Here is a 17,927-nt window from a genome sequence, read left to right on the forward strand (position 1 = left end):
AACACGTAAAATTTGTAACATTTAGGCACCAAAGAAAAGTATTCAAAACAATTGTGATCAAACATCGACATTTTTACTAAATACGTTAAACAAAGGAGCATGTAACAACTATCATATCTAATTAGTTCCAACAGGGCAGACTCATATACAATAATATGCCCTGAAAATACTCATGTTATAAAACCCAGAACAAAAAGTAAGAGGAAAGCATGAAAGACCGTTTTTTTTCCCCCTAGTCGTCACAAAAACTCAAAGCGTCAGTTTCTGACCCAGAGATGATCCGGTGCGTAAAAGCGGTCCATCCTGCGCCCGTGACGCACGGCTCAGCGTGTCCGCAAGCGTGTTGATGTATTCAATGGTGTATTTGAGCGTTTGGATCTTGGTCAGGGGTTGGCCTCTCTTGCTGTAGACCGGCGGGAGGTAGTCCCGGAGCTGGTGCAAAGCCTCTGCGAGACTCCTCATCCGCATCTTCTCCCTCTCGCTGGCCTTCATGCGCCTTTTCGCGGACATCTTGGACTTGCTTTGCCTCTGCGCCGCTGGAGTCGTGACGCCGCGCCGCGCAAAACCAAAGGAGAAACCGTGGATTTCATGATGCTCGCTGGGGCAGCACATCTCTGGTGAGACGGACTGAAGAGACTCTCGAGTTTCTCCAGATGTGCTCTCCAAGCACTCCCATTCAGAGAGTATTTTGACGGTAACAGCTTCCAGATCCATAGTGGGAATCCAGACCTCTGCGCAGTGGGGCTGGCATAAGGCTTAAATGAGTCAAAGTCATTTTACTAAAGCAGATATATACAGAAGCACAAAGTTTATGAGTTCACAGTTTAGGCAGAGGAAGGAAAAAAAAAAAAAAGTTCAAAGAACTCAAGTGCCAAAAATGCAGCTTCCCCAAAGACATTGTTAGTTCTCACTGTGGTGTGAATAAGGCCAAACAGACGAATAATGTGATAGAAAGAAAAATAATTGGATTCCTGTTGTGGGAAATTACTCGTTAAAGTCTACACGGAGACAATTGTCAGTTTGATGTGATCTGTTTAATGAAGGTTGCTGTTTCAACTCAGACCTTCACACTGCTGTGGTAAGTCAGACCTGCGCGTGTCTTCAGACTGAAATACAAATAAAAACCATGGACCAGAATCATACTGGAGAACAAAACCATTCAACTAAAGACCAACATCAGAGAAGTCATGGTCTAATCTGAAGCAGTCACATGGTACGAAGTCTTCATTTATGGGCAAAGAAAGCGGTTTCAGCTGCAACATATAAGTAAACGAACCTATCAGTGTTTCATGCATGGAAAATAAAGAGCTGGTAATTTTGGACTGGGATGCTATTTAAGTAGAGGATGCAGCTGTCACCGGTGGTCCTGCCAGACCTTTCATGTCTGAAAAGGTGTGAAGCTTCACTCGTGATCAAGGGGGACCAACACCCTGTAAAACCACTGGTTTAGCAGTTGTCCCCCTGTCCCTTCAGCTCTGTGCAGCTTGTCAGAGAGCTGCAGGAGAATAAGCGCACATGTGGAGCTGTTCATGGATATTTAATGCTTAAAATTGTTCATTCACACCGCTCGGATCAAGTTAAACATTTAGCATTGATTCCCTCTCTAGTCTGTAATACAAACCAAGAATCATTGAACCTAACATGTGATTTCATGCTCATAGTATGTGTTGTGAATGACTCTCAGCTACCACATCAAACGTTAGCTCCATATCTGTGAAACTGACCGAGTCATTTCCATGTCTTCAAAGGTGAAATGGCTCTGAAAGCCATCTTGAATCAGGTTGACTCCAAAGATTCCTCAGTTGTAGATACACATTATGTCTAATAATTACTTTATGCAAGTTTAATTAAAATGTGTCCAGTGATTAATTATATTTTTTAGAGCAGACGAAAACATTTTAACTGCTTTGCCTATCTGGCAGTGGGCAATAATTATTTAAAAACAGATCTGATCCAAAGTCCAACGGTCTAAAATATCAACGTTCTGAGCCAAAGAAAAGGAAAAAAGTTTAAGGATTAAGCTTGAAAATCTACGTAAATAATTACTGGTTCATTTAGAAACAAACGGGATATAATACGTCTGCATGACCGAGTATCACTCAAAGAAACATTGATGAAAACATGTTATCACTGCTCACTGAAGAAATTTCAGTCTCAGTCTCTCAGCCAGCGGCAGCGGACTGTCGCTGCAAATCACCGAATCGTCGCTGTCGAACAAAGCGACAGGTGATGTAGGAGTCTGAAGAAACACGTCATCGCACTCTTTAGACGTCTGCACACCCTGCCATTTGCTCTCACTCGATGCGTCACCGTCAATCTTTCCTCTGCCACTCTGAGATACCGCACCCTGACGCTTGTGAGAAGCTTCTGGATTTGGTTCGATACTTTTGAATGGGTCGGAAACGGTTTTCAGAGGGAAGTCTGAAATAAAGCCGCTCTCGAATTTGTTGGGTTTTGTCTGCCTTCGAGGTCCAGAAGGCTGGTTTTCCGTATCGCTGTCCTCGCTGGACGAACGCAGGCTGCTGCACACGCTCTTCTTGGTGGTCGGCGGTACGCTCCTGTTCTTACTGTCACTTTGATCTGGACCAGAGCGGCACCTCGGCAGAGAAGAAGACAGAGCTGTCCTGACAAACTTATATTTCTGCGGAGGCTTTTTGGAGCCATTCGATTCCTCCCTTGTCCTGTTGTGAGTTTGTAATAATAGAATTTGCTGCTCTTTTAAACTGTGAGTTTGACTTTTGTTTGTAATCGGTTCCTTTGTATTCCAAACTGATTCCTTCACTTTTCTTGAATGTTCTCCACCGTGCTTTCCTTGCGAGATGCTGGCAGGAAGAGTTAGCTCATAGATCAGATGTTTTGAAACTACATCGCTGCCTTTCTTTGTCTGATTTGTAGCTGCATTCCTCATGAGCAGCCTGTCTCTGAGAGGACACTCTGTGCAGCAGAGCTCTGCAGCAGGTCTGGAGTCTGCCTGTCTCACATCACTCGATGGTGCTCGTTCTCCGTTTCCACCTTGTGTCTCATCCTTGACTGTGGTCTCAGCTTGTGAGGTAGGGGAGGACGTGAAGGACAGAGTGTCCCAGTCAATGTCGCTCAGATGTAAAGCATCAATAACAGCGGAGACAGAAGGTGAAGCAGCATCGCCTGATTCGGCTCGAGAGAGTGGACGACTCGGAATCGAGCAGACTTCTCGTTTCTCCTGAAGCTGCTTACGACTCTGGGGAGTGTCCAGAACGATCACTTCTGTTTTCTCAGAGTACGAAGTGGAAGGGGGCAAAGTTTGTGTCTGAGTGGAAGAGCTCTGAAGAGTCAGTTGATCCAAGAGATCCAAAACACCATCAGAGGGATCAGACGGTGTCTCCTTTTTACTTTTTGGTTTCTTTTCTGTGAAAAAAAAAAAAAACGAGACAGAATGTCAGAAAACTTATAAATAACATCGCATTTACTTTGTATGTTTTTTTAATCTAGATGATGTTATTTTGCAATTTTTTTCCTAGTAAAGTTGTAAAAATTAAACTGTAAATAAAAAACAAAATGCAGTGATTAAAAAAAACTATTTTTACTGCACAATAAATAAATAAAAAACATACATTATCATAACTGGTGTTAAAATATGTTATCCTATTCCTTTTGTAAACTATCCACATTAATCCTCAAAAAGTTGCAACGTGGGGCAAGAAAAAACGGAAATGCCAGTGGATTTGTGGACGTGATGCAGGTAATGTCCAAAATGTGAAAACCAGATAAAGGCTGAATATTTACAGGCATTAGAGCAACGTGTGCTCAGATGTTTTAGTCTTAGAAAATGTTTAAATGTAAGTGTAACAACGTCAAACAATACTCTACATATTCCAGGTTTGTAGAAAAGTGTTCAGATTCTATTATTTTCTCTCCATTTTTCATTAGTTTGAAGTTTCTTATGAAGGTCTATTACTTATAATGAAACTGAAAATCTGCTTGATTCCTAAACACTCATGAAGAGTCTTGTTGATGTGCCACAGGTGATGCATGTCAAACTGCTGCAAAACACACCATTAATGAAAAAAAAAAAACATTCTACCTCTGTTGGGTTGTGGAGACATAATTTACAGACATGCTTGTAAGAGTGTCCTTCATAAGCTGGACACAATTTATCACTCTGCTATTGGCTTTGTTACAAATGCTCCTTACAGAACACATCATAGTCTCTACTCTTCTGTCAAATGTCCTTCTCTACATACTAATCATGGAATTCATTGGTTTACCCTCATTTATAAGATGATGCTGAGTTATTCACCTCCATACTGTATTTAACTCATCTACTGCAACTAGCACTGGTCACGAAGTACAACACCCGATCCTCTCAGTATTTGTGGTAAACAGCTTTAAAGACCAAGTCTGGCTTTGGCTCTGCTGCTCCATCTGACTGGAATCTGCTTCAAAAAAACTCTGTTTTTAGTTTTAAAAATCATTTACAAGCCATGTGTAAAGATACTTGCAAACATGCTTAGTAATGTCATTTAGCTTTGACAATGAACTGTTGCTAATGTAATTTGTGATTTCCTTGTTTGTTACAGACTACTATCGTTTTGCCTAAGTGTTTTGTTGCCCTTCCCTTGACCCTACAAGGACCCGTTGGTGCTGCCAGGCCAGCATTGTAAATAAGAATTTATTCTTAGTGTTTATGCCTGGTTAAATAACGGTGAAATACCGTATTTTTCAGACTATAAAGGTGCACTTAAAATCCTTTAATTTTCTCAAAAATCGACAGTGAGCCTTATAATCTGTTGCGCCTGGTTGTGCTCACTGACCTCAAACTAATTTTATGTGGTACATGGCGCTCAGAAGTCTGTCAAAATTAACTTGTTTTGCTTAATGAGCCTTATAGTCCGAAAAATACAGTAAAAAAATAATAAAAAATACTCAAAATGAGAATGTTTAAAAAAAAAAAAAATACTATAAAAATGTCTCATTTTCAGCCCCATAATATTCTTGTTCCATTGTCTGTAAAATCTCTTGTAAGATTAGCAAATCCCTACACTGTGTTGTCGTTTACCATTTATTCTGCGCAACAACTTTTTCAAAAATGGAGGTCAGACATATGAAGAGGCACTGATATGAAGAAGCAGACTGAAGTGACAGAAGACCCCGAGACTGACGCCTCTCGGCTGTATTAAAGCCTGCCGTGTTAACTGCTAAGCTCAGCATTTTCAGGTGTCAGGGCTGCTGTAACAGGCAGCTTTAAAAGACAAGTAAAACCTCCAAGTAGCTTTGATCAGTACCTCGCTGTCAGCACAACGTGGGACTTGGGAAGTTTGTTAAATTTACAGGTGAGCTTTAATAGAAAATGTACCCAAACTATCAAACATCAAATACTCCACCTAAATCTGAATGTTTAAGCATTTAAGGTCAATGAATATTAGCATCTTACTCTTGGTTTTGTTCTCTTCAGCCAGAGCTTTAATTCTGAGGTAGCTCTCCACCACTTCTGGGAAGGCGATGCGAACGAGCGACTCTTCCTCCACAGTTCTCACCTCATGTTGATCCGCTGCAGGTCGGTCCTCGGGAAACACGTAATGTTCTGCATAAAAAGAAAGACCAGAATTGCGTTCAATTTTGTGTAAATAAATCAATCTACTGCTTACCTCTTGCTCCGTTAACTCCATTTTACACACAGATGTTATTTTAAATGACAGTATCAGGCAAATAATGAAACTAAAATCCTTAAATACTTAATAGGACAATTAGCTTTATTCCCATGTTTGTAATAAATAATGGCATTCCTCCTTTAAGAAAATGTCTGAATGATTATTGAAAAATCAAAATAGTTGTCCGAATCTCTTTAATGTGACTAAAATCAGAGCATTTTGTGGTTATTTTTCAAATTCGATGATATGTGTTGATCACTGAGTGATTATGGTTTGGTAATGTTGGCTTTACAGACTCGTGTATTCTAAAAGTTTATTTTACATCCAATTTAGCAGCATTTGCCCGTTTGATCACACAGAAAATAAATGATCAAGTGTAAATAAAGCAGGAAACAAGTTTAATGTCACAAATTAAATTTGCCGAGACACAATATGTCCTAAATGAAACAATAGATTTGTAATTAAAAATAAATGTGTTATTTTCCTTAAAACATTCATTTATTTGTAGGACTTGGATCTCTTCTTACTTGATGCACCACAGACTGCGAAAAACCATGATTTAAGTTAGCAAACAGATATTTTCTCAGGCCGGTGATGTCATCAAACAGGCTTGTTAGTGAGGCAGACTTTGATATGACAGATTTCTCAGTTTAGAGGAAGCTGGTTTAGCACCTGGTGGGTGACGTGACTGACCTGCCACCTTTGAACCCTGCTTCACAGCCGGTCACTAACAGACAACCCGGCAACAAACCAAACTGCCTCTTACTGACTGCAGCAGTCGCGTCACTCATCACAGATGCTGCTTCCCCCCCACCCCTGATCTAATAATGGAAGCCTGCGTTAAAAAACCTGCACGTAAAGAGGTGATTTGGTGATTTTTAACTGACCTGGGGTGCTCCAGATGATTTCAAAGCAAGCAACAGCATTCCTCACCCTGGGTTTAAATATTCTTTTGTAAAAAAAAAAAAAAAAAAAAAAATAATTGCATGTGATGCACAGATTGAAACAGCTTTTCAACATCATACAGAAAAACAATCTTTTGATTAAAAATAAAAATAAATCATAGGACTACCGGATGGGCTTGATTTGAGAGGGAACTTCTCTTTTGTGTTTTCTGTTCATCAGCTCAGTGTAGGTCATCAAGACTAAAACCTTCTCACTGGTGTAGTGTTTTGGCCACTCCATCTTGTCAAAGGCAAATTTCTGATCAAATAAAACAAAAACGTGCACATGCAGCTTATTACATCAAGAAACGTTAGCAATAAATAGAATTCACTGATTACAATTCAATGATTTATAAATACCTTACCTGCATTAAGAACATGTTCGGCTGTCGTCTCTTGAAATGTGACACAGGTTTATCCTTGGGAACCAGAAACTCACTGATGATCTGCAAGATGAAGGTCAAGTATTTAAACAACTGATTATAAGTGTTTAAAAAAAAAACACACACACACACAGGTGAATATGTCTGTACCTCTGTGAAAGGGAACTGTTGACTTGCCAGTGTTTTTCTGAAAAATAGATTAATCACTGTGAATACACTTTGATCACACCAATGTCAGGCTCAAATAAAAAATGCAAATTAAGAGCCAATGTTTAAAATCTTGTTTGTTTTTGTGATTTCACATATTTTCAACATAAATTTCCACCAGTTCCAGGCAAAATAAAAACAACTGAGGCTGCTAAAGACTTTTGATGATAGGGAAAAAAAGTTCAGTTTAGCTAGTATTACAGTTTTGCAATGTTTTCTAATGACATTTCCCCCTCTTTTTTAAAAAGAACCACTTAGCATTTATTTTATTACCCAGAATAATGGACTTACAGCTTTATATCTTTTTAACTTCTCCTCAATACGCTGACTTTATGCTCCAATTATCTTCATAATTGTGTAAATGTTTATGAAGCATTCACACTATTGTGATTCATTTTTCTTCCATACGGTTTTCGGCGCAATTCTCGTCTCGCATTTTTTAAGCTACCGGTATTTCAACAAATCATATATCAAAACATTCAGCTCGTTCAAGACAATCTTACTATGACTTTTGGTACTGGTGCAATTTTAGCTTTTGTAAATACAGTATTTAGCCTTTTCTGCCACTTTTTTTCCCCTCATAGAAAATGAACTGAGCTCATTTTACATCCTTCAAATCTTTACATCTGTTTACAACCTTTTACTGCTCCTTTCATATTTTGTTCTGGTTCAGCTTCCTTGTGCAAATTTCAATTTTTTTTAGCTACTTTCAGCTAATTTAAGCAGTTCTGTGATCCTTTTAGATTATTTCTGCCAGCTACATTTTTGAGCTTCAAACTTCTTTCTGCTAATTTCAACCTGTTATGCTCCTTTCAACTTATTTATGCAAGTTTCAGCTATTTCTGCTATTTCATTTAGTAGGGGGACGTGGATGTTGAAATTTTACATTTTTCAGCTAATTCTACATTTTTTTTAACTCAAACTTTTTTCAGCCTAATTCATCAAAAATGTGCTCTCTCCACTCCCTTCTGGTAATTTAAGTTTCTGCTTTTTTAGCTACTTTTCAGCTGTTTTTATTTATTTATATTTTGCTAATTTCTGCTTTTTTCAGATAATTTCCGCTTCTTTGCCCAATTAGGCTGAAAGAAGCAGAAATGAGCACAAACATGTTCTTTCTGACTTCTTTTGGTAATTTAAGCTTGTTCTACATGTTCAGCATTTTTTTAGCTAATTTCAGCTGTTTGCTGATAAATTTTTTTGGTGCTAATGCCTGCTACTTTCAGCCTGTCAGGCAGTAATTAAATTATTTCTGCTAATTTCAGCTTGTTAGGCTCCTTTCAGTATATTTCTGCTAGTTTCAGTTATTTCAGCTACTAATTTGATGATTGATGCCAATTATAACTTTTTAAGATAATTTCAGATTTTTTTTTCTTGCTCATGTCAGTTCATTCTGCTTCCTTCTGGTTGTATAATCTTCTTTTTGCCTTTTCTATTTATTTGCTAATTTCAGCATTTTTTTAAATCTAATTTCCTAATCTTTGTGCTAAATTCTGAATCTATTTCAGCAAGTATGTGTTCTTTCTGCTTTCTTCTGATAATTTAGACTTGTTCATCCATTTCAGCTACATTTAAGCATGTTGTTTTAGCTAATTTTAGCTGTTACTCAAAGATTTTCTGAAATAAGCATCCACGCTGCATCTTCACAGGAAATGCAATTTGTCTAGTCCACTTTTGTGTTTAATCACATTGATTACGATTGAATTTGCCTTTTAAATGAGGATTCAGAGTCAGGGATACCTTTTGATGTTTGCCTCCAGAGACGAGGCCTGGCGGGTTCGTTCGTAGCAGTGCCAGTCGCAGGGACACGGATAATCAAAGTCCTGCGGTTGACAGAACCGTCGGCTGTCGCAGAGCTCACAGCCGCATCGCTCGTGTGCCTTGGCTGAGCCTAACAACCAAAGAGGAATCAGTAAGGTGTTTGTTTTGAAATATCTCACACACGTGTGTTCAGTTTTTCCAACATGGCAGATTTAACAGCTTTTAAGCAGCAACGTGTGAGACGTGTCCCTTCGTCTTCTCCTCTGAATGTATTCATGATTTCAGTTCAAAGCAGGTCACTCACCAGGATGTCGACATATGCTGCAGTGAGAAACTTTTTTTACAACTACATCAAGCTCATCTGAATTCACCGTCTTCCACTGGTTAAACCTTTAACAGTTGGAGAGAGATTTCATTAATACAATACTCTAAACTCAGCCCAGATGGGATTTTATGTTGTCATTTAAAGTGAAAGTAAATCACCTGCGGAGTGTTTAGAGAGAAATGTTTCCTACCTCGTCAGAAGCGATTGCCCTTTCAGTGTCTCTATAAGCCGTAATGCTTGTTCTTTGCCAATACCTGGTACACCCTAAAACAAACAAGAAAATGTGGAGTTAAACTGTAAAATGTGGCAAGTTTTTCTATAAATGCATCTCGCCTACCTTAGGAATGTAATCACAGCCAAGCAGAATGGCTAGACCAACAAGATTCTCTCTGGACAGATGTAACTCTGTGTGCACTCGAGAAGTCTGGTAACAATCCACCTGAGGGTCCTGGATGGAAAAACAAAAATACACAGGTGAGTTCGCTTTGGATCATGAATAAGGGTTAAAATTACAGTTTTTGGATTTGATGGTTTTTACATATGTGGATTATTTTAGACGACATTTTCAAAATGGAGTCAAAAACATAAGGACACTTCTTGTAGTTTCAGAGAACTTTTCTGAAAAAAAAAAAAAAGTATTAATCTAAATTTCTATTGTTGTAGTCAGTGAATCATTTGTATTTTTAAAATACTACCCAAACCCTAAATACTGTTTATCAACATTCTGATTTTGTCTATTCGAGGTTTACTGAAGGAGGTTTTACACCAATTTACCAATTAGCACAAACAAATTGAAACTAAACTTTGTCATAAAAATTTAAATTGTTGCAATTTATAAAATGATTGGGTCCTGTAAAAACTGTTTAATCACATATAAATGAAAACATTGTGCTTTAAAACACTTTTATAAGCTGGTCTTTTTTAAGTAGCCCACCATATTTGCATTCTATTCTGAAAGAACCAATCCACAAACACATTAAATACTTTACATAATTATGTACAGAAAAACCTTATTATTAATATTAACTATTATTATTATGTTGTGGCATCTCTGAGCAAGACACCTAATCCCTAATTGCTCCCCGGACACTTACATAGCTGTCCACTGCTCCACCTGGGTGTATCCCAGGTGTGATGGGAACTAATTTTGTCATTGTATGGGAACATACAATGATGACAACACATAGCACTTATTCAAAACATCTAGCATAATCAATAAGTTTGTACGCAAGGAGACTTGTGTGGTAAATCAACTTAAATATGTAATACAGAGTCTAAGTAGATGGTGCTTATTTACCTAGTTAGATAAATATAATTAATTAAAATGGACATCCACATTACCCATTATACTGATGCACAAACTGCTCCAGTCTTAAAATGTCTCACACAGGTTGGTTAAAAGAGGTCAACTAACGTGACACATTCTAAAAATCCGCCATAACATGTTGCCAACATTTACCTCAATGTTCTGTAGAAGCTTTTGTCTGGAAGCTTGGATCAAAGTGGTACAGAAAGAAAAACTACAAACGAAGGAAATTTGTGGGGCAATGGACTGTGAGGACAGCAGCAACAATTACTGGAACTCCCCTGTCCTCTGAATGGGACTTGTGTGCCTCAAGAACCAGGAAACTACTTCTGACCTCTTACGCCCTAGAGACGCTGTGGTTTTACTCTCCACCCATCTGGCAGGAGACAGAAGTCTGCAGACCAGAACTAGTCACAATAGGAAAAGATTTTCCCAAAAGCCTTTAAAACAACGAACTAGTGTTTGTTTTTACTTCTTACATCTTACTTCATGTAGCATCAAACTATCTAAATGAGTCATACTGCACGTTATTGCCAACTTTTGGACTGTGAAATATCTGTAAATATGCCTTGATCTGTAAGTATTGTATTGTCTTATACTACCTGAGAGACAACACCAGACAGAAATAAATTCCTGGTCAATTAATACGACTCTGATTATTTAATCAGTTCTGGTCATTTGGGGCTCACATCTCTTTGGAAAGTGAAATGAACTCCTTCAAACATACTTTGCTGTTCATATTGAAGTTCCTGTAGACTGTCCGGGCTCCATATAAAAAGGCATCCCCATCATTGGTGATGCAGCCGTCCACTAGATCCACTGAGTCCAGGTAAGCACACATGGCCTCTGCCTCCCCGGCAGCTGTCACCCAGGGCACACCCAGGTAGTCCAACATCTCTGCACACTGAAAAGAGGAGAGAAAGGAGAAGATAGGGGTGAGGAAGTTAATGACTAGAACTTTTCGTCATAGGAGCAAGAGATCAACCAACCTCTTTGAGAACAGCGTTAAAGCGCCCCCTGTTGGTGCTTCTGCAAGAACTTTTTTTAAACCCTCTGTATCTCGTTTCTGTCCTCTTGCTCATTGTTTCCGATTTAAGCTTGGGAGCTTCTCCTTCCATGACAAAAACAAGCTTTACCCCCATCAGAGTGAGGGACGACACTCGGAAAAATAAATTCCTGCAGACAAAAGACATGGATTGGGTACTACTATCTCAATCGGAGCTTACAGTAAGATGAATGCATTAAGAATACTGTAATGTTAGCATTACCTCAGATGGGGCTTCGTGACTCTGCCCATCATCCCCTGAACATGCAGAGCTTCGCACACCCATAAACTCAGGTCTACCGCCAAAGTCTTTCCGCCCAAACTTAACAACGGAACCGACTCACGAACGGGCTCGACGATAGACCACAAATCGTGAACGCCCATGATTAGAAGTGATTAGATACAATAAATAAATAAACAAACCGAAAAAGCAGGGAGAACACCGCGAAACAAAGTTCGACGAAAGGAGGTTTTTCAAACAATGGCGCCGTTAAGGGCTGCGTTCCAAATTTGTCAAGAGCTTCACTTCAACGCTCCTTGCTGCCGATTAAAATGCGCCTGCGTTAAAGATAAATACATAAAATTTCATGTAGACAACAAATAATTCTTGGTTGTTAAGCTTTTTGCACACACTTGGTCGGTTAATATAATTTCAAAAGAGCAAAGTCGCAAAAGAAGCCAAGCCATGACAAAACTGATCGAAGCCCAACGGTTCATGAACCTACGTCATATTCAAGCGCCTGTCACAAATTCGTTGCTATGGATACGAGCTGTTTGTGTACATAGAGAAGGATTCTTCTCAACCATGGGCTCAAAAACGCAACTCGAAGTTGTTGGCTTCATTAAAGACCCAAATTTTCATGTTTCTAAATGTATTGCCGAGGTAAAAATGCACTATTTCATCACATGATTTATTTTAATTTTCCCCTCACTGCAGCTGTCTTTGCAGGGACTGCAACAAAACTTTCCCAAGGAATTTATGGAACCAGAAATTCTGCCCCTTTTTGAACTTGACTGGCAAACATATCTGTGCAACAAGAAAAGGGTAGGTTATTGTGCTTTTTTCTTTTTATTACTGAATCATTAACACTTGGGTTACTGTGTCAAAACATTTTACATGCTGGTGTTATAAAATTTTAGTTATTTAAAATAAAAAAGCACTTTAAAAAAGCACTTGTTCTAGAATTGAAAAAAGCACTTGTTCTAGAATTGCGCCGCTCAAGGTGGCTGCATGTTGGAGCAGCTCTGTCACATTCATTCTGAGATTTTGCTTTTGGAAATGTTAATTCCTCTTTTTCTGGATGTAAATCACATTTTTTTTTGATGATTGTTTCCTCTGGTATCAGATGCTGTGCAGCTGGAAGGATTTTTACTGAAACTTTTGTAGTTTTGGACATTTGTTATGATGCGTAACCATGGCAACGAGGCAGTTTTCGACAACAGCAGCTGATTAACATCTCAAAAGCTCAAATAATATCTCAACTACAGCCCCAAATCCCAAATGAGTTGAAAAGGATGTTCTGTGGACGCATTCTCATCTACCTGCCAGCTGTGCTCGAGTGCCTGACCACTGAGATCCTGGAACTAGCAGGAAGCACGACTCATTACAGCGGAAGAACAGGATCGTCCCTCAGCACCTACAGTTGGCTGTCTGCAGCAATGAGGAGCTTGGCAGACTGCTGGGAGGAGTGGCCATCACGCTGGGAGGAGTTCTGCTCGGCATTCGGGCAATCATACATCCCGGGGGAACTGAGAGGTCAGTTGAGTCTGGGTGGATGGATCGGACGGCATCTGCTGCCAGTTTCTTAGGAGCCACTGTGGGATGGACCTTTACAAGATATCCTTCCAGTCTACAGCCATCAGTATCTGTAACATCTCTTAATGAAATGAGGATAATGAGTTACAACAACAAATAATTTCCCTCTGGAATTAATAAAGTATTTTTGAATTGAATTGAATTAAACTGCTTTGATTTGATCACATATTAGTTACTGGTTGATTTGTTTTGTTCTGCAAAGCCCAATGTCTCAAACCTATTAGGATAAACAGTGCAAAAAATGTTTTGTAAATTCATACAGCTCCACATTTTACATTTCAGATTGTATCCTCTGAGAAGAAAACAATGTTGCTGTTATAAATAAAAATGTGAGCTGTTGCACGTCACGCCTACACAGCAAGAAATACTGCGGCGGTTTGACGTTCGGGTTTTTCTAAAATGCTGAATCACAGCACGATCATCGTCTCAAACTTGTGATTTCAGGAGCTGCGTGGTGAAGTGTGGCAGTACTCCAGCAGCCTGATGTGCTTTCTGAACGGCCGTCTCCTTGGGAATGAAAAGCATCTTGCCAGCTGGGCTGAGAATCAGTGGCGTTTCACTCTCACTCACCCGCAGACTTTTTACACAGCTCTCACTGAGGACTATTACACCAAACACCTCAAGAAAACAGGGGCAAGTCAGCACATCAATGATAAAATTGATCTAGTTTTACTTTCATTAACTGTAAACTGGGTATTCAACATGAACACAACTCCACAGAAACTGGCATGTTCTCACTCTTGAAAATAATACTGTTATATTTTTCATTTTAGCACCAGTTTGTCTTCATGGACATAGATGTAGCTGGAGAAGCAGTGGGGCGGTTATGGTTTGAGGTGAAGGAATCTGTATACCGATATTCTACCTTGATGTTTCTATGCTTTTACTTTTCAGAGCATCCTTTAAAATCTAACCTGATTCAAAATTAAATATAAATTATCACTGCATAGTTGAATGTGATTCCGTTGTTCCCCTCCTCAGCTGTTCTCAGATGTGTGTCCGAAGACTTCAAAGAACTTTGAGGCTTTGTGCACAGGAGACGAAGGACTGTCAGAGAGCGGACTGCCGCTCCACTACAAAGGATCTCTGTTTCACCGAATTGTGCCAAATGGTTGGGTGCAAGGTGGAGGTAATTTCGGTCATCTCTTATCATTCAAAATCCATTAAAAATCTATAACAGAAATACATTTTGACAGATTACTTTCTTCAGTCATATAAATGCCTTTTAAAGCAATAATTTACTTGACAAATTTGAGGGCATAGTTGTATTTCAATAAATGAACATCCATTTTATTCTGTATTTCATAAACAGTAAACAAGAGATTATGTTTCACAGTAATTTAGAGCTTTAAAGTATTTAAAACCTCTTTGTTCAGATGCATTAGTGTCTCTTTACTTTGCAGACATTTCTCCAGGGAGTAAAGGGAACGGTGGCGAGTCTATCTATGGACCAACTTTTGAAGGTGCAGTCACAGTTTGACAAAGACATACCTGTAGGTGTGTGTTATCTAATTCACTCACTCTTTATTCACCTTTCAGATGAAAACTTTGCTGTGTCTCATTCTAAGCGGGGAATGTTAGGAATGGCCAATAAAGGCCCCCACAGCAATGGATCCCAATTCTACATCACCTTGCAGCCAACTCCATGGATGGATAAAAAACATGTTGCCTTTGGGTTTGTGTCATTAACTGCATTTGAAAAACACTTTGTTTTATTTAACTTTTTGTAACATTACCTCACATTTAAACTATTAAAACTTTTTTTTTCTGTTTCTAGTCAGGTGATTGAAGGTGTCGACATCCTGAGGAAATTAGATGAAGCCCCAACTTGCAATGAAAGACCAAAGTATGAATGTAAAGTGACGGCTTGTGGAGTGTTAAAACTGTAGTTTCTTTTTATTTTATTTGACTGTTTTGATGATGTAAATAAACTGAAGATACATAAGCAAGCTGATTAACATGCTTTTTTTTTGTTTCCTAGAAAATGTTTCCATTAATTGTTAAACTGTCAGTTGTAATTTACAGAACGTTGCGTATGACCCAAAAGAGGCCACATAAGAATTTGACAGTAAGCAGTTCATCTTTTTTTTCTAGAATTATTGTCAGTTTTTGTGTATAGAAACAGTTTTGGTTCATTTATATTCTATATATTATAAAACTACACTTTATGTTGCAATTTAAAACTGTTTTTATTTGTTTTATTTTTTTGTGATGCAATAAAAAATCCTTTAAACAAGATAATTACATTTTTCTTTCAAAATATGCAAACTTGTTTGAATCTTTCTCATACTTTTTGTGGAAAAAATTAATTAAACAATCAACTTAGAGATACAGTGCCTTGCGGAAGTATTCGGCCCCCTTGAACTTTTCAACCTTTTGCCACATTTCAGGCTTCAAACATAAAGATATAAAATTTTAATTTTTTGTGAAGAATCAACAACAAGTGGGACACAATCGTGAAGTGGAATGAAATTTATTGGATGTGTCAAACTTTTTGAACAAATAAAAAACTGAAAAGTGGGGTGTGCAATATTATTTGGCCCCCTTGCGTTAATACTTTGTAGCGCCGCCTTTTGCTGCAGTTCCAGCTGCAAGTCTCTTGGGGTTTGTCTCTATCAGTTTTGCACATGGAGACTGAAATTTTTGCCCATTCTTCCTGCAAAACAGCTCGAGCTCAGTGAGGTTGGATGGAGAGCGTTTGTGAACAGCAGTCTTCAGCTCTTTCCACAGATTCTCGATTGGATTCAGGTCTGGACTTTGACTTGGCCATTCCAACACCTGGATACGTTTATTTGTGAACCATTCCATTGTAGATTTGGCTTTATGTTTTGGATCATTGTCTTGTTGGAAGATAAATCTCCGTCCCAGTCTCAGGTCTCTTGCAGACTCAAACAGGTTTTCTTCCAGAATGGTCCTGTATTTGGCCCCATCCATCTTCCCATCAATTCTGACCATCTTACCTGTCCCTGCTGATGAAAAGCAAGCCCAAACCATGATGCTGCCACCACCATGTTTGACAGTGGGGATGGTGTGTTCAGGGTGATGAGCTGTGTTGCTTTTACGCCAAACATATCATTTTGCATTGTGGCCAAACAGTTGGATTTTGGTTTCACGTGACCAGAGCACCTTCTTCCACATGTTTGGTGTGTCTCCAGGTGCTTGTGGCAAACTTTAAACAACACTTTTTATGGATATCTTTGAGAAATAGCTTTCTTCTTGCCACTCTTCCATAAAGGCCAGATTTGTGCAGTGTACGACTGATTGTTGTTCTATGGACAGACTCTCCCACCTCAACTGTAGATCTCTGCAGTTCATCCAGAGTGATCATGGGCCTCTTGGCTGCATCTCTGATCAGTCTTCTCCTTGTTCCAGATGAAAGTTTAGAAGGACGGCCGGGTCTTGGTAGATTTGCAGTGGTCTGGTACTCCTTACATTTCATTATGATTGCTTGCACAGTGTTCCTTGGGATGTTTAAAGCTTGGGAAATCTTTTTGTATCCAAATCCGGCTTTAAACTTCTCCACAACAGTATCTCGGACCTGCCTGGTGTGTTCCTTGGTCTTCATGATGCTCTCTGCACTTTGAACAGAACCCTGAGACTATCACAGAGCAGGTGCATTTATATGGAGGCTTGATTACACACAGGTGGATTCTATTTATCATCATCAGTCATTTGGGACAACATTGGATCATTCATAGATCCTCACTGAACTTCTGGAGTGAGTTTGCTGCACTGAAAGTAAAGGGGCCCAATAATATTGCACGCCCCACTTTTCAGTTTTTTATTTGTTCAAAAAGTTTGACACATCCAATAAATTTCATTCAACTTCATGATTGTGTCCCACTTGTTGTTGATTCTTCACAAAAAAATAAATTTTTATATCTTTATGTTTGAAGCCTGAAATGTGGCAAAAGGTTGAAAAGTTCAAGGGGGCCAAATACTTTCGCAAGGCACCGTAAAACACTAAGCTGCAGCATAAATTTGTTTGCAACTTAATTATGACTTTTTTTCCCCCCAAATTCAACAACCTTAATTTAAAGGAAAACATTTTTTTGTTGAGTATTTTTTATTTTATTTGCCATGTTGTAAGAAATTAGCTGCATGCTTCTACAATGCTATATTTTAATGCCTTAAGTTTACAACCTCCAACAGATGAGCCATACAGTATTTTCTTTATGTACAACATAATTTATATAGATGTGTCAGAAAGTTGCATAAACACATCTGAGAACAGGCTAACAAACTACTAGCTCAACAATAAAACAAATGATTATATCTTAAACAAATTTTTAGTGAAAACTTTATTCATATTTATCTTATTTTGATACTAAAATAATCGAAAGCTACATGCACTTAGTGCACCGTTGTAAAATTCATTGTTATCATTATTTTTGGTGGTTAAGATTTTGTAGTTCCACAAACCTACTTGGAAAGATTTTGAAAAGGGCTCTTTTGTACATATAATAAGCAGATTACTGGTTTTAAAAGGATATTTTGAAAATCTATTAGGAATTTT

General features: G+C 38.6%; 3 protein-coding genes across 3 annotated transcripts; 1 reads left to right on the forward strand and 2 right to left on the reverse strand.

The window, feature by feature from the left end:
* Positions 1–249: 249 nt before the first annotated feature.
* Positions 250–714, reverse strand: msgn1 (mesogenin 1). Its single transcript, XM_037685158.1, has one exon. The coding sequence runs from the start codon at positions 712–714 to the stop codon at positions 250–252; it is 465 nt and encodes a 154-aa protein (XP_037541086.1).
* Positions 715–2,134: 1,420 nt separating this feature from the next.
* LOC119418240 (flap endonuclease GEN homolog 1) lies at positions 2,135–11,979 on the reverse strand. The gene is made up of 13 exons (XM_037685498.1): positions 11,819–11,979; positions 11,540–11,726; positions 11,278–11,454; positions 9,582–9,692; positions 9,435–9,508; positions 9,224–9,309; positions 8,899–9,049; positions 7,105–7,141; positions 6,937–7,017; positions 6,700–6,830; positions 6,515–6,576; positions 5,411–5,560; positions 2,135–3,384 (listed from the first exon to the last, which is right to left on the reverse strand). The coding sequence occupies exons 1-13, from the start codon at positions 11,977–11,979 to the stop codon at positions 2,135–2,137; spliced, it is 2,658 nt and encodes an 885-aa protein (XP_037541426.1).
* A 378-nt stretch (positions 11,980–12,357) lies between these two features.
* Positions 12,358–15,300, forward strand: ppil6 (peptidylprolyl isomerase (cyclophilin)-like 6). Its single transcript, XM_037685499.1, has 8 exons — positions 12,358–12,478; positions 12,545–12,640; positions 13,856–14,044; positions 14,185–14,247; positions 14,393–14,540; positions 14,815–14,874; positions 14,951–15,086; positions 15,189–15,300. The coding sequence occupies exons 1-8, from the start codon at positions 12,401–12,403 to the stop codon at positions 15,298–15,300; spliced, it is 882 nt and encodes a 293-aa protein (XP_037541427.1). The 5' UTR covers positions 12,358–12,400.
* The last annotated feature ends 2,627 nt before the right edge of the window (positions 15,301–17,927 follow it).

Source organism: Nematolebias whitei, chromosome 12, assembly GCF_014905685.2.
Source record: "Nematolebias whitei isolate Nwh7 chromosome 12, NemWhi1, whole genome shotgun sequence".
NCBI classification, from domain to species: Eukaryota; Metazoa; Chordata; class Actinopteri; order Cyprinodontiformes; family Rivulidae; genus Nematolebias; species Nematolebias whitei.